This window comes from Capricornis sumatraensis, chromosome 17 (genome assembly GCF_032405125.1).
Source record: "Capricornis sumatraensis isolate serow.1 chromosome 17, serow.2, whole genome shotgun sequence".
NCBI classification, from domain to species: Eukaryota; Metazoa; Chordata; class Mammalia; order Artiodactyla; family Bovidae; genus Capricornis; species Capricornis sumatraensis.
The window spans coordinates 22,923,959-22,947,417 of record NC_091085.1 but is presented as its reverse complement, the minus strand read 5'-3'; the positions used below and the strand labels follow the sequence as shown (position 1 = coordinate 22,947,417).

The 23,459-nt window shown below is 38.2% G+C and overlaps 1 protein-coding gene across 5 annotated transcripts in view; it reads right to left on the bottom strand.

Moving 5' to 3' along the window:
* The window catches only part of INPP4B (inositol polyphosphate-4-phosphatase type II B), a 423,416-nt gene that overhangs the window by 206,637 nt on the left and 193,320 nt on the right, over positions 1 to 23,459 (bottom strand). For all 5 annotated transcript variants that reach the window (XM_068990082.1, XM_068990083.1, XM_068990085.1 and 2 more), the window contains exon 9: positions 22,926 to 23,073. In XM_068990082.1, the coding sequence (XP_068846183.1) occupies positions 22,926 to 23,073 (148 nt within the window). The remainder of the gene's footprint in view (positions 1 to 22,925; positions 23,074 to 23,459) is intronic.

The following is a 23,459-nucleotide window of genomic DNA, read 5'->3' as shown; positions in this document are numbered from 1 at the left end:
CAGTTCGATATTTGGGCAGGGAAGCTCCCTTGAAAGAGGGCATGGCAACCCACTCCAGTATTCTTACCTGGAAAATCCATGGATAGAGGAGCCTGGTGGGCTACAGTCCACGGGGTCATAGAGAATCTGACATGACTGAGCAACTGAGCATGCATGCATGCATGTACACACGTACCAGTAATTTTTCATCAACAGCTCATTTTAAACCTCACAAAAACTTTGTGCATTTATTATCTAATCCTTTATTCACAGTTGAGGAAACTGAATATTAGGACACTTACATAAATTGTGGATTTGGGAGAGTCAGGTTTCAAACCCGGAGTTGCACTTACACACACACACACACACACACACACACAACACTGTAGTCATTAAGTGCTAGAGTTTCTTGATTATTCACTTAATTACTACAGTAGCCTTGCAGGACAAATGATAACATTATCTAAAAAGTGAAAAAGAATGAAAACTGAGAGATTAAGTAATTTTCTAAAATTATAAGTGTGTATCAAGTGGTAGATACAGAGATTTTGGACTTATTATTATTCCAATTCTGTGGTTTTATCATCACAACCCACACTCTCCCCTACTCAATCCATGTGAAGGAAAGAATCCTGGTACAATGGGCAAACATGCTTCTGAATGAGTTTTGCCTTATTTATCCCAGAAGGGCTATTATTACAATAGCAAACAGCAAAATAAAACACATATTTCTATCGCCAGCTTGGTGATACTAAGCACTCTCCAGGACCTCTCATTAAATGATACCAAGAATCCATAATGATGAACTTAATGGCACACAGCATCTGTCCTCAAAACTAGGAGCTGGTAGAACAAATGCGCTTTCTATGATAAATAATATACCACATGGTATTCCAACTGTGCGTCAGCACTGGATGAAGAAAAATGAACAGAAGAAATACCACTAATCAGGTAGCAATCAATAGTGGAGTCTTGACGGGATATTTTTACGCATCATTGTTAGATCTTTAGGACTTCATATTTCTCTCAGAGAAAGCAAGCAAGAGAGACAGGAAGAAACATAAAGATAAAGCAGAAGAGATGAAACATCTATGAGATTCATCAGCTTGAGGTTTATTTGTTATCTATGAAACCTAAAGAATATAGCTGCTCCTATTGCTTTTCCCATTAATCACTGTTTCTTTCAGGTCAGTAAGGATTTTCAGCGTGCCTTTATTTTATCCGAGTATGCAAATGTCAACAGGCTCTCAAAAGTTATGTGCTTCAGCCAGGCCAAAATAAACAAAGTATAGGTGAAGCTGGAGAGGTGGGTAGACAGAAAGGAGCCCTAGTTTGCCTTATAGGTTGGGTAAAGGGGAAACCTTGTGTGGTGAAAAATTTTGAAAAACAGTACATAAATTATACTTGAGAGGATTTAATTCCATGGATAGAGTGGCTGGGGGACTACGGTCCATGGGGTTGCAAAGAGTTGAACCGACTGGGCTACTAACATACATACACGCACAACCACATCCAATGAACAGGGTGGCTCACTAGGTGGGAAAATTCGACTTAAAACTTTTTGTACAATGAAGATACTTCTGAAGTAGAATTTATCTGAATATATTTTAGTTCTAGCTCATAATTCCTAGCAAATGCTTTCAACAGTTCTTAAATGACAGCCCTGTAGCATTATCAGTTTGAAATAATATGAACCTTTGAATGCAATAACCACAAAATAATCGCAAGATCAGAAAATTAAAAATCTTCAGCATTTCTTTAAAATTACATATAATGCTTAGAAAACCCATTTAATAGTATATGATAATATTTAAGTGAGCATGTATTAACATGTCTCTGAAATGTAACTTTGTGCAGCAAACAGGGTTAAACCTGGGATTTCAATGTATCTTACTATTATTTGCATAAATAAGAATATACTGTATTCAAGAAATAGGTTTAAGATTAGATATTCAATAGATAGATACACTTGTCATAGGTCGGTAATATGGCTCAAAAAGTGAAGAGTATAGAATATTTGAAATATATAGTAATAAACAAAAAGGTGTTTATCTTCATTGACAAAAAATATTTTATTTTCATGAATTTAGTATATGTACAATATTTATAAACACTAATACCTAAGAGAAAGCATTCACATTCCCTCAAAGAAGTGCTAGGAAAACTTTTATTTAAAGATGTTATGTCCCAAATTCTATCACATTTTTCCTACTAAAATGTTTGGTCCAGATGTTTTATAGTTGATTTACAGGATTTGTTCCTCTGCCTAGTACACACAAAGGTTTATATATTAAATAATACCTAAGAAAGTGTTAAAGTTAATTGTTATAAATTATTCCTATCCTTTCTTTTAGACTCTAAAAATTATACACAAGGAAGTTTCTCTCCTTCCTTACCCCTGGGACCAATGAAAAAAATACATATATACAAAGAGAAGAAATGAAGCAGAAGAAAGGGAGAAAAACACATGATATAAATCAAACTAATTTTTTCCTAGGGAGTTTTATGGACCAAGAGGTTCATCTTCACTGAAATACTTCATTTCTTAAAACTGCTGTGCCATAATAAGTTTTCAAACATCATATTATCATGTAGGAAAGTATACATTTTTGACAAAACAAACACTCTATGACCACCCAAGCCTCCCATCTAAACATACACGTGTGCACATCACCATTTAATATGGTATGTGTAGCTGTCATAGAGCTTCAGTGCCACAAGTTCCATCATGTCCTCTGGTAACTACATATTTCCACGTAGACTAAGCACAGCAAACTTCTGAAGTAGTACAAAATCCAAAGATAATACTCAACATAAAATACACGGCAGCACTAAAACAAGCCATAAAAATTTTATAGGTGGTAGTTTGGCAAGACCTACAGAACTTGCTGCATGCAACCCACGTTGAGGGACTGTAAAACTTGAGGCATTATAAACACAGGCAAAGGCCACATAAAGACACACACAAATGCACATGTACCTTCCACGCATTTAGGGTCTCTGCTGCCTTTGACGTGTCACTCTCGCCTTTTCTCTCCATTATAATAACTCCATAGTAAACCAGTTGTCTCCCCCCCACCCCACATCCTTCATGGAGGCTAGGTCAAAGAACTGGGCTGCTTTATAATGCCACATCCCTTCTATATCATGATTATGGAGTCATTTAGTAAACTTCTTAGAAGCACGGCGTTATACTGATACTTGGTAATAAGAACCTCCCCCTCTTTCCTTCCCAACACATAATTTCAGTCTAGCTCTCAAGAGATTACACATAAAGGCTGTCTCCTTGATACTCCTGCTGGAAATCTGCGTTATTACATTTTCACACTGATTATGTGAGTCTGTAATGGGAAACCGTGAATTTTTCTTTATTTATTTTTTTAATTGCTCAGCTGGTAAAGAATCCGCCTGCAATGCAGGAGACTGGTTTGATTCCTGGGTTGGGAAGATCTCTTGGAGAAGGGATAGGCTACCCACTCCAGTATTCTTGGGCTTTCCTTGTGGCTCAGGTGGTAAAGAATCTGCCTGCAATGTGGGACATCTGGGTTTGATCTCTAGGTTTGGAAGAACCCCTGGAGAAGGGAAAGGCTACCTGTTCCAGTATTCTTGCCTGGAAATTCGCATGGACAGAGGACCCTGGTGGGCTACAGCCCATGGTGTCACAAAGAGTCAGACACGACTGAGCGACTAAGCACGGCACATAGTTAATTTACAACGTTGTGTTAATTTCCTTTATAATTTAATTTAATTTTTATTATTTTTCAGCCACACCATGCAGCATGCTGGATCTTAGTTCTGCAACCAGCAATTGAACCCGTGCCTCCTGAGATGCAAGCATGGAGTTTTAACCATTGGACCACAAGATAAGTCCTGCGTTACTTTCAGGTGCACAGCAAAGTGATGCAGTTTTATATATATACATATAGTTATTTTAGATTTTTTCCATTATAGGCTATTACAAGATATTGACTATAGTTTCCCATGCTATACAGTAGGTCCTTGTGGTTTAGCTATTTTATATGTAGTAGTGGGAATATGGTAATCCCAAACTCCTAACCACCCCACTGTAATACACCCCTTGGTAACCGTAAATTTGTTTCCTATGTCTGTGAGTCTGTTTTGTAAATAAGTTCATTTGTATCATTTATCCATAAAAAAGCAAGCCATCGATTTTGAGGAAGCAAGGTCACCAGCAGAAAAGCCATAATAGGTTGTTATACTATCACAGGGGTGGTTGGGATTTGAATGGAAGGAGTGAAAATGTAAAAAGTAAATGAATTTAAGAGCAACTGTGGAATTAGCATGAAGAGACATTGACAGCTGAACTTGAATATGGATAGATGTAGTGAGACAAGATAAAAATATTTATATTTTACATTTCTGCATTGAACTGTTGAAGACTGAATATTATTCACTAAGGTAGAAATTAACTGATGGAGAATAATTTAAAGAGAAAGACATTACAAAGAATCAAGAATCTCTCATATGGATGCTGTCATGAGAACACAGTAAGCCCATCCTCATTTACTACACATTTTCTCGAGGAAGAGAAGGAAGAAAACTCAAATTCTAAATAGCTGGCAATTTTCCTAAAAAACAGAGTCATCCAATTTTTTTTTAATTTGAAGGAGAGATAAATTTAGACTAGACTTTGATATTCAGACAGAAACTAAACTCTAAACAAGAAGAAACCAAGATAAAGTTAACTGGCAGTCTAAGTAGTCCTTATTATTTGTACAAGTTATTATCAAATGGTAAAGAATCTGTCTTAAATGTAGGAGACCGGGTTAGATCCCTGGGTGAGGAAGATGCCCTAGAGAAGGGAATGGCTATCCACTCCAGTACTCTAGCCTGGAGAATTCCACGGACAGAGGCGCCTGGAGGCTACAGTCCATGAGGTCACAAAGAGTCGGACACAGCTGAGCAACTAGCTCTCTCTGAGTTTATCGCATTTGTTTTCTATGGCCGAGTAACAAATTACATTCTAAATACACCATCCAGAAATAATCTTTGTTTATGTTAGTGTGCATATTACTAATAGTTTAGTGTATTTCTAGTCAGTTTTCCTGCTAGTTTATTTATGTATCAATCAAAATGAAGATATAATAATCTTGAATAATTAGTAGCCTGCATTTAGTGTTCTTGCCTGGAGAATCCCAGGGATGGAGGAGCCTGGTGGGCTGCCGTCTATGGGGTCGCACAGAGTCGGACATGACTGAAGTGACTTAGCAGCAGCAGCAGTAGATTCACAGGTTATTCATAATACAGATCAGATGCGGAAGGAAAATTAAACACGGTATGGGGGCATGATAGTTGGGACCAAAAATCTACTTTCCACAGTGAGGCTGATGAAAATGTGAGAGTAGACGTAGACAATAAAGACACAGTATTTCTTCTGGGTAGTGAGTTGAGAGTGATTTACTTTTTTCTTTTTATATTTTCTATATTCTCACTGTTGTCTATAGTGAACATATTTTATAGAAAAAAATGTACCATATATTTTACATATCTGTAAAATACGGCTTCAAGAGCAAAGAAGCAGAAAATTGCTAAGCACACAAGCCTTTCTTCATGGCAGTAAACATAACTTGATATCTATAATTTCTTGCTTGTAAATTTTTTGGACCTAAACTGTAATATCAAATTCAACGTGTAGTGTTGTGAAAACACTTCACAGCCAATGCAAATGAGGTTAGGCAGCTGAACTTGAACTCAGAGGGCATTAATGCTTAGGCGAATTAGAGTGAGGCTCCAAAGAATTTAAACTCTATCACTGCCCTCAGACTCTGTGTACTTACAATCTCAAATTTAATAAGTGATTCATTTGGAGATCAATGTATACCAAGAGACTAATCGCAAGAGAGGTTTTAGAAGGCTGCTGCATGCAATGACAGACACTGTGTCTGGGTGATGGAATAGCTGTTGCACCATTATGTCCCTGATGACATTGACACTCCATGTCACGATGGGTGGGATAAACAACATCTTCCTCTTTATAATTGCAGGTACGCATTATGCAAGGAGGTGAGCCATGCACACACATGGTCCCTGCAAAGAGAGTCACACTTAGTCTGTCAAGTGTATACCAACCTTGAAATAATAAAAATAATAATATGCTTAAATGTATCAGTGGGATATCATTCTTATTGAGCTAAGTAATTTATGAACTACTAATAATTCCTTGTCTTTAAGACAGTTGTGACTAGACATATATTTAATACTCATTTAATTTCCTACTTGCTATTTTCTTTTATAATTAAATCCAAACTCAAACTCAGGAAATCTCTACCTGCGAGTTTATGAAGCTGGTGTCAATCAGAGTAGTCTTTTCAATTTTCCCCTTTCTACCCCCTTGGTAAATGAAGGGAAGTCATGTAACAAAATAGGCAAATAATACCCTAAACACTCCTATGTGTGTGTGTGTGCTAAGTCACTCAGTTGTGTCCAACCCTTTGGGACCCCATGGACTGTAGCCCACCAGGCTCCTCTGCCCGTGGGATTCCTAGGTGAGAATACGGGAGTTAGTTGCCATGCCCTCCTCCAGGGGATCTTCCCGACCCAGGAATCCAACCCATGCTTCTCCTATGTCTGCTCCATTGGCAGGCAGGTTCTTTAGCATTAGCACCACCTGGGAAACCCAAACACTCCTATAGGGAGATGGCAAAAACACACCAACTCGAAGTTGCAGAGAAGTTTACATCTAGTATGAAAAGAGAGATTGCAAGAGTCAATGGATTATGAAAGAAACTGTAAGATTTTCAAAATCCAGACTTTCACAGAAGCCAACGGCTGACAATGTTTGTAAATTCATCATCTTGGTAACTGAGAGGGAACAGCTCACCTTTGCAAAATGTCTATTTTGGTCCTTTAAGGAAAAAATTTTGTGACCCCTGTTATACAGCTAAATTCACACTGTCTTTACTAACTTTATTTAAATAAAAGAGAGAGAAATGAAGAAAAGGAGAGGAAAAAAAGATTGTATATCTATGTCTTTATGTGTCTGTCATCCATCTATAACTATCTCTATGCACCCACAGAACCTATGCAGAAGAAAATATAAAAAGGGACTTAATGGCAGCTTTTAACTGCCACTCATTTCCTTACTGCTCTTCACCAACTAAAATGATATAATTTAGTTAATGGTTATTTTAAAGATTCAGAAAATAATTATCTCTGTTCCTTAGCAATGAAAATGACCATAATATAAAGTTGCCCTAGCAACTTATTTTTCTCTGTTGAAGAAAAGACTCCAAGCTTTTTTTAAAAAAATGACTCTTTCACTAGAGATTTCCAAGCTAAAAATTAAGCATTTTGCACCTTTTGCAAGTGCTGAAAGATAAGGGCATAATGGCACCCACAGTCTTCATCAAACAAGCTAAGAAAACCCATTAAAGTTGTGCTGTTGGTAGGAAAGTTGAGGCAAGCAAAATACTTTCTAGGGTGTGAATGAGACTAGGGTTAAAAGAAGCCATCTGCAGTAACATGGATGGATCTAGAGATTGTCATACAGAGTGACGTATGTCAGAAAAACGGACATCATATGGTACCACTTATATGTGGAATATAGAAAAATAGTACAGATGAACTTATTTATAAAAACAAAATAGAGTCACAGATATAAAAAAACAGGGGAGCCCAAAAACTTTGGAAGGTTGAGACTGACATACAGACACTACTATGCATTAAAAAGAAATCAATAATCACATACTGTATATAGCAAAGGGACCTCTACTCAGTACTCTGTAATGACCTATATGGGATAAAAATCTAAGAAAAGAGTGGATATATGTATACGTAAAACTGATTCACTTTGCTGTACAGCAGAAACACATTGGAAATCAACTATAAAAGTGAATGTGTTAGTAGCTCAGTCTTGCAGACTCTTTGCAACTCCATCAACTATAGCCGGGCTTCCCTGGTGGCTCAGAGGTTAAAGCGTCTGCCTGCAATGCAGGAGACCAGGGTTCGATCCCTGGGTTGGGAAGATCCCCTGGAGAAGGAAATGGCAACCCACTCCAGTATTCTTGCCTGGAGAATCCCATGGACGGAGGATCCTGGTGGGCTACACTCCACGGGGTCTCAAAGAGTCTGACACCACTGAGCGACTTCACTTTCACTTTCAACTGTAGCCAGGTTGCTCTGTCCATGGAATTCTCCAGACACAGATACTGAAGGGGGTTAACATTCCCTTTTCCTGGGGAACCTTCCAACCCAGGGATCAAACTCAGGTCTCCTGCATTGCAGGCAGATTCCTGTCTGAGCCACCAGGGAAGCTCTATCAACAATACTCAACTAAAAATTTTAAAAAAATTTAAAAAAGAAAAGCAGTCAAGAAAAGAACTTCAAAGTTCTTTTTAGGTTGATGATTCCATCCAACCAAGAAAAAAGTCTCAAATTCTTTTGTAGGATAATATCCTATTATTACATTCTTAATTTGTTATACTATGCATATTAATTTTATAGTATAATAAAATATAATGATTATAGTATATTATTTTGTGTTATAAATATAATAATTTAAAATATTTTATCAGTTGGATGGCATAAATAAGCACAGATTTTTAAAGAAAGTTTGCTGGATGATATTTTCTGTGCTTTTAAGTATGCCATTTCTACTGTCTTCATTCATAAAAAAAATTATAACCTCACCCTAAATAATAAAGTGGAGACATAGCCTTTTTCTCTCAATAATCAGTAGATATTACTCCTCAGACTTCTGCAGAGAAATGTTAAGGTTAGCCTGATTTTCTCAACAGCACGTAAAAAAATAAAAACTGCATACGTTTTCTTTCAAGATTTTGCATGAATTGTTCTTTCCAAAGAATGCGAAAATTTTCTGGTAGTTTCCAGCTTTTTGCCCTAAACATCTAACATCTTCCCTCTCATCATTTTGAATGTTTTCCCACCTTTGTTTAGTGTTTGAGAAGAACTCCTGTTTGTGTTCTACATCTCTGATGTGATTTCTCAGTGTCAAATCTGTTGTGATTCTGGATTTCTTTTGCCTGTTGCATTTTAAATTTTCATTATTCTTTCCATTCTTTCTTTCTTCTTAGCATTTTCCCCAAAGGTTTTTTTTTTTTTTTTTTTGTCATGCTGAGAAGCATGCAGGGTCTTTGTTCCCTGGCCAGAGCTTGAATCCAGGCCTCTTGCATTTAGAGCACAGAGTCCTAGAGTCTTAACCACTGGACCAGCAGGGAAGTTCCAAACGTGATGGCCCTTAATTTAGCTCTTTCTGATTCCTTTTCATAACAGGCACAACTCCTTACATTCTACTGAGATCACTAGCCAGTTTTCTCACAAATTTTCCCTATTTCTCTTTTGAATCTTCAGTATGACTTTTTCTCTACATTTCTTTAAAAAGTATTAAAGATTCATTGCTGAATTTTTTCCAACACATTTTAATAATCGGAGATTTACACAAAAAAGGTGCAAGGTAGGGAGAAAAAGATGGCAGAGGAGTGGGTGGATGTGGAGTACATCTCTCTCCACGGACAGATTACAAATACACCTTCAGACACAACAGTGCATGGCTGAGAGCGGACAGGAGTACCTGAGCAGCAGAAAAGAACATACACAAGCACTCAAAACTCGGTAGGACAAGGAACTAGGGGGAAAAGCAGTCAGTAGGACTGGACCTGCCCTCAGCGGGAGGGGGAACTGAAGCAGGGGTCCCATCCCCACATCGGGGCAATTGTCTGAGTCAGAGGAGGAACACTTATGGCTGAGAGTGAAACAGCTGATCTGTGGCAGCCTAAATGGAATGAGAATCAGACAGTCCTTGCTGCAGCCATGCCTACCCTGGATGGAGGCAGGTCATACCCTGGACAGGAATGCAGGTCCCCTGGAAGGCACAGTGGCTGGGAACTGGAGTTTAGGGACTGCGGAGCAATCCCAGGGCGAAGGCTGCTGTTGACTGTGGAGAGATGGATCGAGGGGATGTGAGGAAGGAGATTGTGGTGGAAAATTTCTGTGGTGGAAAGCCAGGCAGCCATGGAAGCAAGGTGATACTGCTGAGTCACAGGTAGGGGGTGGAGCCATCACCACAGCTTCTCTCTCCCTACATGCCAGCATTGGCAGCTGAACAAAAGAGAGGCTGGCATGTCAAATGCCTGATGTACTGATCTACAGAGTAGAACCCCACCCAGGGTGCCCCTTTAAGTGCCTGACAGGCCCATCTACAGAGTAGGACCCCACCCAGGGTGCCCCTTTAAGTGACTGATGAGCTGATCTATAGAGTAGGACACCAGCCAGGGGAGTGCCTCTCTGTGCCGGACATGCCGAACAACAGAGAAGGACCCCAGGCAAAGGAGCCCTCCCTCTAAGTGCCTGAATGAGCGAAACTACAGAGAAAGACTGGCCAAAGGAGCCTTCTGATAGCCAGCTACAAGAGGCTTGAAAAAAGATTCTGATAGGGCCATAACTTTTGCTCTGCCAGGGTCCCCACAAGCCAAGCAGCCACACTACCTTCACACTCAACTCTCATGGAGGCATAGCTGCCACAGGCAAAAAAAAAAAAAAAAAACCTTATGTCTATGCATGCAGGGTCACTTTGGTACTGTCCAACTCTTTGCAACCCTAAAGACTAGGGTCTGCCAGGCTTCTCTGTCAGGGGGGTTCTCCAGGCAAGAATACTGGAGCCTATTGGCCAATACTGGTTGCCATACCCTTCTAGAGCACTATATTTCCTACTGTCCTAGCCGCCAACTCCCCTGAGTACCTGGTGCTGCCAGAACCCTCGCGACCCAAGCAGCTGCACCACCTCCAGACCTGGCCCTCACAGGGGCAAACCCAAGTCCTCCAGGGCAGCCTCAGGAGCAAACTCCCACATGCAGAGGTGGAAATAAAACCACAGTTGAAACCCAGGGCAGCGTGGCTAAGGAAGAAGACCCAAAACCTTCCCACCAGCTGTACAAGCTGAAGATTAAATCCAAGTGATCAACTAGGCAGACATCGTCTATGGAATATATAAAAGAACACTGAAAGCTCCCACAAAAGAAAATGCACTAGTTCTGATAGCTGTGGACATTGGAGGCAAGAACACACAGGAGTAGGACCAGATTAGAATCTGAGCTGCCCCCACAACAAGTCCAGAGATCAGCACTGTGTTGGAGGGCATCCTAGGGAGGTGAGGTGGACTGTGACTCCCAGTGAGGGAAAGGACTCTGACAGCAGTGACTCAAGAAAAACATTTATTATTCTTATGTTTTGACTTGCTCTGTAGCTTCTTCTGGGCTTTTTTTTTTTTTTTTCCTTTCTTTTTCCTTTTATTTCCCCCCTCTGTTGTAGTTGTTGATTTTATTTGCACTATGAAATCTAATTAATCTTTTGAGCTTTTTCTTTTAACTCGGTCACATTTTTTATTGTTGTTATAAACCTCTGCCTCTATGTTGGGCATTTGCAGTACTGTGGAGTTTTCCTTTTCCTTTTTTTAAAAATGTTCTCTTTAAAAAAATTTTTAAACCTATTATTATCATGCTACATTTATTCCTTTGTTTGCTTTTCCTATGTTCTTTTCCCCTTTCAGTTAATCTTTAATGTATATAAATCTTTTTTATCTGCCTTGATTTAACTTTGGATATCTATTCTTTCTTTCCTTTCCTCTTAACACATTTGTTACGTTTTATTTTCATTATTTTATTCCCCAACTGGCACCTTGCTTAGTTTTGTTTTCCAGTTTGTGCTTTAGTTAGTTTTATTCTTAACTGGTAGATATCATTTTTGGTTTCCTTTGTTCACTGGGTCAATCTATTGTACTTTACTTTTGTTGGACTGTTTTGACTTTGCTTATGGGTGTATATGTATATGTGTATATTCAATTACACTTTTTACTGTTGTTATAAACTGCTAGGGGCCAGCGTGAGGAACTCCGCCCATGGCAAAGGTCATGAGGAAGGAGGCTTGGCATACGCAAAGGCGTGATCAAGCCTCAGGAAACCCCCTGTTCCCGAGCATCTACCCCAAAACCAGAGTCTGTTTTATGCTCTCCCCCATAACCGTTTCTTTCGGAGGAGTAAACGTGCAGCTCCAAGGCAATGAAAATTCCTGGGCGTGACAAGAGTGTTTCAGCTTACGGACTCCTCTGAAGGTTATCTAGCCCGCCTGTATAGGTTCGTCGGGCCAAATGTGATTGTTTACAGCCTCCCAATCTGAGAGGCACGAGGTGTTTTAGACTTACTACAGGCAAATTCTTTTGGGGAGTTAGAAATTATTAGTAAAGTGGGTTGGTTAGGAATTATACTGGTGAAGGGTTTTTCATTTGTTGTGTCAATAATTGCTGCTAATTCCCTGCTCTGGGTGGGACAAGGATGTCTCAGGTCAAACCTCTCTGCTGACAGACTAGCTTGTGTGACAGGATTATCCATACTCCTGCCACTGTGCACATGATTGTTTACTACCTCTCAACCATAAACAGCACAGAGAGTTTTGGAGTATTTTGAGAGTCTTAATTAGCATAGGGCTTTTCTCATTGTTGAGTCAATGATTGCCGCCAGGCCTCCATATCCTTAGGCACCTGGGAATATATTAATCAATGTATTTGGAATATAGAAAAGGAAATATAGTAGTTTTAAGGTTAGAAATACTAGACTTTTTGAGTTAATGAATTTTCTCTTTTGTAATCACTGTACTTTGTTATAAATCACTGTGTCCTTGCTATGTAAAAATGTAACTTTATCACTATCTTAAGACTAAATAGATCTTAAGGGGAGCATTGGTGAAAGGATTTTCATTTGTTGGGCTGATGTTTGCTGCTAAATCTCCATGTTCCCTGCCCTTATAATGAATATAACTAGCATATAGGAGATTTAAGTATTAACCTTTAAGATTAATCATGTTAACCTTGGGTTAAATAAATTTCTTTCTTGATTGTAACTCACTATACCTTCCTCCTATAGGAATGTAACTTTATTTGGAGGGTGGTGCCTGGTTTAAGTAAAAACACCCTTGGAAAAAATAAGTTTTTTGGTTATCAGAAAGAAAGGATCATAAAATCCCTAAGACCTTTTTATGTGAAGCACCTGATTTTGATAAAGGTCAGGACTGCTGACCCCCGCGTGACTCTGTATTCATCCCTATGTGTAACAAAAGGTATATAAGCAAACCCCAAAATAAAGAAATCGGATCAGTTTCCAGAAAGACTGATTCCCCCATGTCATTTCTTTCTTGCTCCCTGTTTTTCTGGCTGAATTCCAATCTGGAGCATGGATGCTATTCCATGTAAACCAAGTTATTCAGCCTCTTTTTCTCCACTAATTTTCCTACTACACTATCCGTTTCTAATCTCTCTATATATCTATAATTAAATATGTATTTTTCCAAGGACACCGACGCCGTCCCCACCTTCAAATTCCCTGGATCCACCAGGGCTGGACCCCTGCAATAAACCTCTGTGTTTACATTGGGCTTTTGCAGTTCTGTGGAGTTTTCATTTTCTTTTTTCTTTCTTTCTTCTTCCTTTTATTTCTTTTCTATTTATAATGATTTTAATTTTTAATTTTTTAAAAACCTATTATTTTTTCTTTTATTTCTTTGCTTTTCCTACTATTCTTTTCCCCTTGCCGTTAATCTTTAATATATATAAATCTTCTTTATCCACCTCTATATAACTCTGCATATCTATTCTTTCTTTTCTTTCCTCTCAACGTATTTGTTAGTTTTGTTTTCATTGCTTTATTTCCCAATTGGCATTTTGCTTTAGTTTTGTTTTCCAGTTTCTGCCTTAGTTAATTTTGTTCTTAACTGGTAAATATAATTTTTGATTTCCTTTGTTTGCCAGGTCAATCTACTGTACTTTATTTTACTTGGACTGTTTTGACTTTGCTTATGGGTATATATGCATATGTGTATATTCCATTATTTTAATTATCATCTACCTGATTTTGTAACTGCCATATGTTTGAGGTTTGTCTTTGGTTTCTCAGTTTTGGGTATTTGCCTTAATCTCACTTAATGCCCCTAGAAAAACACTTGTGGAATCTTTGTTCCTGACCAGAGATCAAGCCCTGAGCCTTTGGAGTGGGAGCACTGACTCCAAGAGACCCTAGGATACCAGAGAGCTAACCCTAGGGAGTATCAGATAGTGAGAAATGACACAAAGGAAACCACTTGAACACAAGACCTGGCATCATCACAACACCAGCAGCACCCTGTGCAGGACGCTTCATCTAAACAACAAACCAAAAAAAATACAAACCCAATCATCAGCAGACAGGATTACCACCTCAGACTTGCACTTCAGAGGAAAAACAAGCAAACAAAGAAACTCAGCACAAATCTCACCCTATAGGAAGCTTACACAAACCCCTGGATCAATGTTAGGAGGGCAGAAACCAAAAGGAAGAATTCAGCCTTAAAGCCAGGGAAAAGGACACCTCACACACAATAAGTTAAATATATATATATATATATATATATATATATATATATATAATGAGAAGCCAAAGAAACACCACACAAATGAAGGAACAAATTAGAAACACAGAAGTCCAAGTAAATGAAGCGGAAATAGGCAAACTACCCAAAAAAGAATTCAGAATAATGACAGTAAAGATGATTTAAAAAAAACCTTGAAAACGAAATGGATAAAATGCCAGAATCAGTTAACAAATACCTAGAAGAATTAAAGAATAAACATACAGAGACAAACAACACAATTACTGAAATTAAAAATACTCCAGAAGGAATTCATAGCAGAATATCTGAAGCAGAAAAATGAATCAGTGAGCTGGAAGATAAAATGGTGGAAATAACTTCTGAAGAGCAGAATAAAGTAAAAAGAATGAAAAGAACTGAGGATGGTCTCAGAGACCTCTGCTGCCACTGCTGCTGCTAAGTCGCTTCAGTCGTGTCTGTGGGACCCCATAGACGGCAGCCCACCAGGCTCCACCATCCCTGGGATTCTCCAGGCAAGAACACTGAAGCGGGTTGCCATTTCCTTCTCCAGTGCATGAAAGTGAAAAGCGAAAGTGAAGTTGCTCAGTCGTTTAGCGACTCCATGGACTGCAGCCTACCAGGCTCCTCCGTCCATGGGATTTTCCAGGCAAGAGTACTGGAGTGGATTGCCACTGCCTTCTCCACAGAGACCTCTGGTACAAGATCAAATGCACCAACATTCTAATTATAGGGGTCCCAGAAGAAGAGAAAAAGAAAGGGTATGAGAAAATTTCTGAAGAGATTATAGTTGAAAAATTCCCCAACCTTAAAAAGGAAATAGTCAATCAAGTTCGAGAGGCACAAAGAGTCCCACACAGGATTAACCCAAGGAGAAACACATCAAGACACATACTATCAAACTAACAGTCTAAATACAAAGAAAGAATATTAAAAGCAGTAAGGGAAAAGTAACATACAAGGGAAACCCCATATACTTAACAGTTGATCTTTCAGCAGAAACTCTGCAGGCCAGAAGGGAATGACAGGATATATTTAAAGTACTGAAAGGAAAAAATCTACAACCAAGATTACTATACCCGGCAAGGATCTCATTCAAAATTGATGGAGAAATTAAAAAGCTTTTCAGACAAACAAAAGTTAAGAGAATTCAGTAGCACCAAACCAGCTTTACAACAAATGCTAAAGGGACTTATATCATGAAGAAATATGAGAGAAGAAAAAAGATCTACAAAACATCCCAAACAATTGAGAAAATGGCAATAGGAACACATATATCAATAATTACTTTAAATGTAAATGGATTAAATGCTCCAACCAAAAGACACAGACTGGCTGAATGGATACAAAAACAAGACCCATATATATGCTGTCTACAAGAAACCCACTTCAGACCTCAAGACATATATAGATTGAAAGTGAGAGGATGGAAAAATATATTCCATGCAAATGGGAAGCAAAAGAAAGCTGGAGTAGCAATCTTCATATCAGACAAAATAGACCTTAAAGTAAAGATTACAAGAGATAAGGGAGGACACTACATAATGATCAAGAGATCAATCCAAGAGGAAGACATAACAATTGTAAATATCTATGCACCCAACACAGGAGCACCTCAATATATAAGACAAGCACTAGCAGATATAAAAAGAGAAACTGACAGTAACACAATAATAGTAGGAGACTTTAACACCCCACTCATACCAATGAGTAGATCATCAAAACAAAATTAATATGGAAAAACAAGTCTTAAATGATTCGTTAGATGAGATGGATCTCATTAATATCTTCAGGAAATTCCATTCAAATGCAGAAGAATACACCTTCTCAGGTGTATTATATATGTACAAAGAACATTCTCCAGGATAGACCATATCCTGGGTCACAAATCAAACCTTAGTAAATTTAAGAAAGTTAAAATTGTATCAAGCATCTTCTCCGACCACAATGTTATGAGACTAGATATCAATTACAAGAAAAAAACTTTAAGAAACACAAACACATGGAGACTAAACAATACATTTCAAAAGGTTACTGAAGAAATCAAAAGGAAAATCCAAAATTTTCTAGAAACAAGTGACAATGAAAACATGACAACTCAAAATGCATGGGATGTAGCAGAGGCACTTCTAAGAGGGAAGAAGTGAGTGAAGTCGCTCAGTCGTGCCTGACTCCTAGAGACCCCACAGACTCGCCCACCAGGCTCCTCCAGCCATGGGATTCTCCAGGCAAGAGTACTGGAGTGGGTTGCCATTTCCTTCTCCAGGGGATCTTCCCGACCCAGGGATCGAACCTGGGTCTCCCACATTGTAGGCAGACGCTTTACCGTCTGAGCCACCAGGGAAGCCTAAGTTTATAGCAATACAATCCTACCTCAAGAAACAAGAAAAACATTGAATAGACAACCTAACTTTACACCTAAAAGAACTGGAAGAAGAAGAAGAACAACAACAACAAATTAGTAGAAGGAAGGAAATCATAAAGGTCTGAGCAGAAATAAAGGAAAAAGAAATGAAAGAAACAATAGTAAAGATTAATAAAACTAAAAGCTCATTCTTTGAGAAGATAAAATAAAAAAACTGACAAACCTTTGGCCAGATTCATCAAGAAAAAGAAAGAAGAATCAAATCAACAAAATTAGAAATGAAAAAGGAGAGGTTATAACAGACAATGCAGAAATACAAAGGATTATAAGAGACTATTATGAACAACTATATGGCAATAAAATGGATACCCTGGAAGAAATGGACAGATTCTTAGAAAAGTTCAATCTTCTAAGACTGCACCAGGAGGAAATAGAAATTATGAACAACCCAATTACAAGCACTGAAATTGAAGCTGTGATCAAAAATCTCCCAAAAAACAAAAGCCCAGGACCAGATGGCTTTGCAGGAGAATTCTATCAAACATTTAGAGAAGAGCTAATGTTTGTCCTTCTAAAACTCTTTCAAAAAGCTGCAGAGGAAGGAACACTTCCAAACTCATTCTGTGAGGCCACCATCACCCTGATACCAAAACCAAAGACTACAGAAAAAGAAAACTATAGGCCAGTATCACTGATGAAAATAGATGCAAAAATCTCAACAAAATTTTAGCAAACAGAATACAGCAACACATCAAAAAGTTCATACACTATGATTAAGCTGGGTTTATTCCAGGGATGCAAAGATTCTTCAATATACATAAATCAATCAATGTGGTACCCCATAGTAACAAACTGAAAGGTAAAAAACATATGATAGTTTCAATAGATGCATAAAAAGCCTTTGACAAAATTTAGCACCCATTTATGATTAAAACTCTTCAAAAAACAGGCATAGAAGGAACCTACCTCAACATAGTAAATGCCATATATGATAAGCCTCTAGCACACATTATTCTCAAGGGTAAAAAACTGAAAGCATTCCCCCTAAGATCAGAAACAAGAAAAGGGTGCCCACTTTCCCCACTATTATTCAAAATAGTTCTGGAAGTCCTAGCTACAGCAATCAGAGAAGAAAAAGAAATAAAAGGAATACAGATCATAAAAGAAGAAGCAAAGCTCTCACTGTTCGCAGATGACATGATACTGTACATAAAAAACCCTAAGATAGTATCAGAAAATTCCTAGAGCTAATCAGTGAATTTAGCAAAGTTGCAGGATACAAAATCAATACACAGAAATCACTTGCATTTCCATATATTAACAATGAAAAATCAGAAAGAGAAATTAAGGAATCAATCCCATTCACCATTGCAACAAAAATGTTTAAATATCTAGGAATAAACTTACCTAAGGAGACAAAGTTATGACCAACCTAGATAGCATATTGAAAAGCAGAGACATTACTTTGCCGACTAAGGTCCGTCTAGTCAAGGCTACGGTTTTTCCAGTAGTCATATATGGATGTGAGTGTTGGACTGTGAAGAAAGCTGAGCACCAAAAAATAATTGATGCTTTTGACCTGTGGTGTTGGAGAAGACTCTTGAGAGTCCCTTGGACTGCAAGGAGATCCAACCAGTCCATTCTGAAGGAGATCAACCCTGGGATTTCTTTGGAAGGAATGATGCTAAAGCTGAAACTTCAGTACTTTGGCCACCTCATGCAAAGAGTTGACTCATTGGAAAAGACTTTGATGCTGGGAGGGATTGGGGGCAGGAGGAGAAGGGGACGACAGAGGATGAGATGGCTGGATGGCATCACTGATGTGACGGATGTGAGTCTGAGTGAACTTCGGGAGTTGGTGATGGACAGGGAGGCCTGGCGTGCTGCGATTCACGGGGTCGCAAAGAGTCGGACACAACTGAGCGACTGAACTGAACTGAACTGAAGGAGACAAAAGAACTTTTCTTTTTACATAGAAAATTATAAGACACTGATGAAAGAAATAAAAAATGAAACAAACAGATGGAGAGATATTCCATGTTCCTGGGTAGGAAGAATCAATATTATAAAAATGACTATATTACCAAATGCAATCTACAGATTCAATGTGATACCAATCAAGTTACCAAAGACATTTTTCATAGAACTAGAAGAAAAAATTTCACAACTCATATGGAAACACAAAAGATGCTGAATAGCCAAAGCAGTTCTGAAAAAGAAGATTGGAGCTGGAGGAATCAACCTTCCTGACTTCAGATTATACTACAAAGCCACAGTCTTCAAGACAGTATGGTACTGGCATACAAAACAGAAATACAGACCAATGGGACAAGATAGAAAGACCAGAAATAAACCCAGGCACCTATGGGTACCTTATATTTGACAAAGGAGGCAACAATATGTAATGGGGCAAAGGCAGCCTCTTCAGTAAACGGTGCTGGGAAAACTGGACAGCTACATGCAAAAGAATGAAATTAGAATACTTCCTAACACCATACACAAAGATAAAGTCAAGATGGATTAAAGACCTAAATGTAAGACCAGAAACTATAAAACTCTTACAGGAAAACAGAGGCAGAACACCCAATGACATAAATCAAAGCAAGATCTTCTATGACCTACCTCCTAGAGTAATGGAAATTAAAAAAAAGTAAACAAGTAGGACCTGATTAAACTTAAAAGCTTTTGCACAGCAAAGGAAACTATAAGCAAGGTGAAAAGACAACCTTCAGAATTGGAGAAAGTAATAGCAAATGAAACAACTGACAAAGGATTAATTTCCAAAACATACAAGCAGTTCATACAACTCAATACCAGAAAAACAAACAACCCAATCAAAACGTGGGCAAAAGACCTAAACAGACATTTCTCCAAAGAAGACATACAGATGGCTAACAAACACATGAAAAGATGATCAACAATGCTCATTATTAGAGAAAAGGAAATCAAAACAATGTGATATCACCTTACACTGCTCAGAATGGCCATCATCAAAAAGTCTACAAATAATAAATGCTGGAGAGGGTGTGGAGAAAAGGGAATGCTCTTTCACTGTTTGTGGGCATGTAAATTGATATAGTGACTATGGAAGGCATATGGAGAGGGTCTGGGTGGACTCCGGGAGTTGGTGGTGGACGGGGAGGCCTGGCATGCTGCGATTCATGGGGTCACGGGGAGTCGGACGCGACTGGGTGACTGAACTGAACTGAACTGAGGTACCATAGATACAGTTTTGCCTTGTGTCTATTGAGGAGTTTGAGTGAGGTTGGTGTAAACTGTAAAATTATGACTACATTCATTTGATTGGATATGGCTTCCAATTATTTGTATAATTGGTTTTGGAGATATCATGGGAAGTCAGTTTCCCCGAGGGAAATTGGGGTCCATGAAACATGAACTGTCTTCGATCCGTGGGAATGACTTTCTGCTTTTTCTGGCTTTGGATTTAACTTGTTTAGATATCTCATAGTAGTGGAATCACAGAACGCTTGTCCTTTTTAGGTCTGGTTTATTTCACTTAATATAATGACCATAAGGTTCGTCTGCATTGTAGCATTGTCAGAATTACTGACTTTGAAGGGCTGAATCAGATTCCATTGTGTGTATACCACAGTTTGTTTATGGAATTGGCTGCCATGGACACTTAGATTGCTTCTGTTTGTTTGCCAGTGTGAATCACGCTGTTGTGACCATGACTGCAGAAGTATGCATTTTTTCAGCCCCTTTTCCCAAGCCTTTTGGGTACGTAGCATGAATTAGAATTGAACTGTGTATTTATTCCATGGGTTAGTTTTGGAGTAATTTCTGTAATGTCTTGCACAGTGGCAGCACCATTCAATGTACTTTTTTGTATGGTAGAATACTGTTCAAGCTTTTGAATATACCGTGTTGCATATTCAGTCACCTACCGATGGACACTTGAATGGGTTCTACCTTTGAGCTATTGTGAATAATGTCACTATGAATATTTGTGTACCAGTTTTTGTTTGAATTATTAACCAATACATACTACTATATATGAAAGAAAAAAAAAAAACTAGGAATAAAACCACCAAATGACACAGCAATCCCACTCCTAGGCATATACCCTGAGGAAACCAAAATTGAAAAAGACACATGTATCCCATTGTTCATTGCAGCACTATTTACAATAGCTAGAACATGGAAATAACCTAGATGTCCATTGACAGATGACTGGATAAAGAAGTTGTGGTACATATACACAATGGAATATTACTCAGCCATAAGTAGGAAAGCATTTGAGTCAGTTCTAATGAGGTGGATGAACCTAGAACCTATTATACAGAGTGGAATGAGTCATAAAGAGAAAGATAAACATTGTATTTTAACGCAAATATACGGACTCTAGAAAAGTGGGTTCTGAAGAATTTATTTACAGGGCAGCAATGGAGAAACAGACATAGAGACTAGACTTACGGACATGGGGAGAGGGGAGGAGATGGTTGAGATGTATGGAAAGAGTAAGATGGAAACTTACATTACCATATGTTAAATAGCCAACGGGAATTAGATGTATGGCTAAGATACTCAAACAGGGGTTCTGTATCAGCCTAGAGGGGTGGGATGGGGAGGGAGATGGGAGGGAAGTTCAGAAGGGAGGGCATATATGTATACCTATGGCTAGTCAAGGCTATGGTTTTTCCTGTAGTCATGTATGGATGTGAGCGTTGGACTGTGAAGAAGGCTGAGCACTGAAGAATTGATGCTTTTGAACTGTGGTGTTGGAGAAGACTCTTGAGAGTCCCTTGGACTGCAAGGAGATCCAACCAGTCCATTCTGAAGGAGATCAGCCCTGGGATTTCTTTGGAAGGAATGATGCTGAAGCCGAAACTCCAGTACTTTGGCCACCTCATGCGAAGAGTTGACTCATTGGAAAAGACTGATGCTGGGAGGGATTGGGGGCAGGAGGAGAAGGGGACGACAGAGGATGAGATGGCTGGATGGCATCACTGACTCGATGGACGTGAGTTTGAGTGAACTCCGGCAGTTGGTGATGGACAGGGAGGCCTGGCATGCTGCGGTTCATGGGGTTGCAGAGAGTCGGACATGACTGAGTGACTGAAGTGAACTGATGGCTGATTCAGGTTGAGATTTGACAGAAAACAACAAAATTCTGTAAAGCAATTATCCTTCAATAAAAAAAATAAATTAAAAAAAGGTGTAAGCTATAAATGAGGATCACATATGTGATGAAAAATTTTCAAGTGCTCAGTAGTCATATTTAAAGAGCAAAAAGAGATGCATATAAAATTAATAATATATTGTATTTAACACCAATAAAGGCAAAATGTTATTTAACCTTTCATTATAAAATTGGTCTTTTCCATTTGTGTGTGAAGAATTTGAAAACTGCGGTTTGTGTTTTACACATATGTAACATCTCAAATTGAACTATTCATACTGCAAGTGATTAACAGTTCTAGCAGCCAAACATACTGGACAATGCCAGTCTTGATTTTTATGTTACCATCATACTTTACGACGTGAAATAAGTCAGACAGAGAAAGACAAATATATTATACTGCTTATATTCAGAATCTTAGAAAAATAATATAAATGAACTTACTTATAAAATAGAAAGACTCACAAACTTAGAAAACAAACTATGGTTACCAAAGGGGAAAGGTGAGGTGTGCGATAAATTGGGAGTTTTGGATTAACAGATACACACTGGGGTATATAAAATGAATAAGCAGTAGGGTCCTACTGTAGAGCTCAGGGAACTGTACTCAATATTCTGTAATAACCTATATGGGAAAAGAATCTGAAAAAGAATGGATATATATGTATACATGGGCTTCCCCAGTGACTCAGCAGTAATGCAGGAGCTGCAGGAGACATAGGTTTTTCTCGAGTTAGGAAGATTCCATGGAGGAGGGAATAGCAACCCACTGTAATATTCTTGCTGGGAAAATCCCGTGGACAAAGGAGCCTGGTGGGCTACAGTCCATGGGGTTGCAAAGAGTCAAATACAACTGAAGTCACTTAGCATGCATACGTATATGTATAACTGAATCACTTAGCTGTACACCAGAAACTAACAAAATCTTGTAAATCAATGACAGTCCAATATAAAATAAAAATTTAAAAGAAGACCAAAATAAAAAAAGAGAAAATGTTTTATAGAAAAAGTAATTAATGTAAGAGATGATCATAAACCATTTTCTCTTACCTACACAAATCTTCTTTGATTTGAAGAGAGATCAATTCCTTAGGAATATGAAAAGAAAGTATGCTCTCTGACATCTGCTCCCGGATTTGCATCCACTTATTGTCAGAAGTGGGAAATCTGTATAATTTACACACTGGGTTCTTTAACACTGGAAAAGGAGACAAAAATCAAGGTTAATAGTCAGATTATAAAGATATGTCCATTAGATAAAGATCAATTAACAATATCATTAATCAGGCTGCCATTCTGATTATTTATTTGATGAAAAATTTTTATCATAACCCATAGTGTATTTGAGTTCCTAAGAATTTTCTCCATACACTTTATTTTTTTCAGTAGCTTCTGGGACATCAGTCTTTATTAAATTAAAAAGTGATACGTCAAATTCCAATTCATAAAGTGGCCACTGTGGTTCTCTGATATACTGCCTAATAATTCTTTTCCCTTCTAAAGATTTTCTTATAGTATATGTATTTATAACTATAGATGAAAATATATGGATTTATATATCATACATACTTTGAAAAAATATAT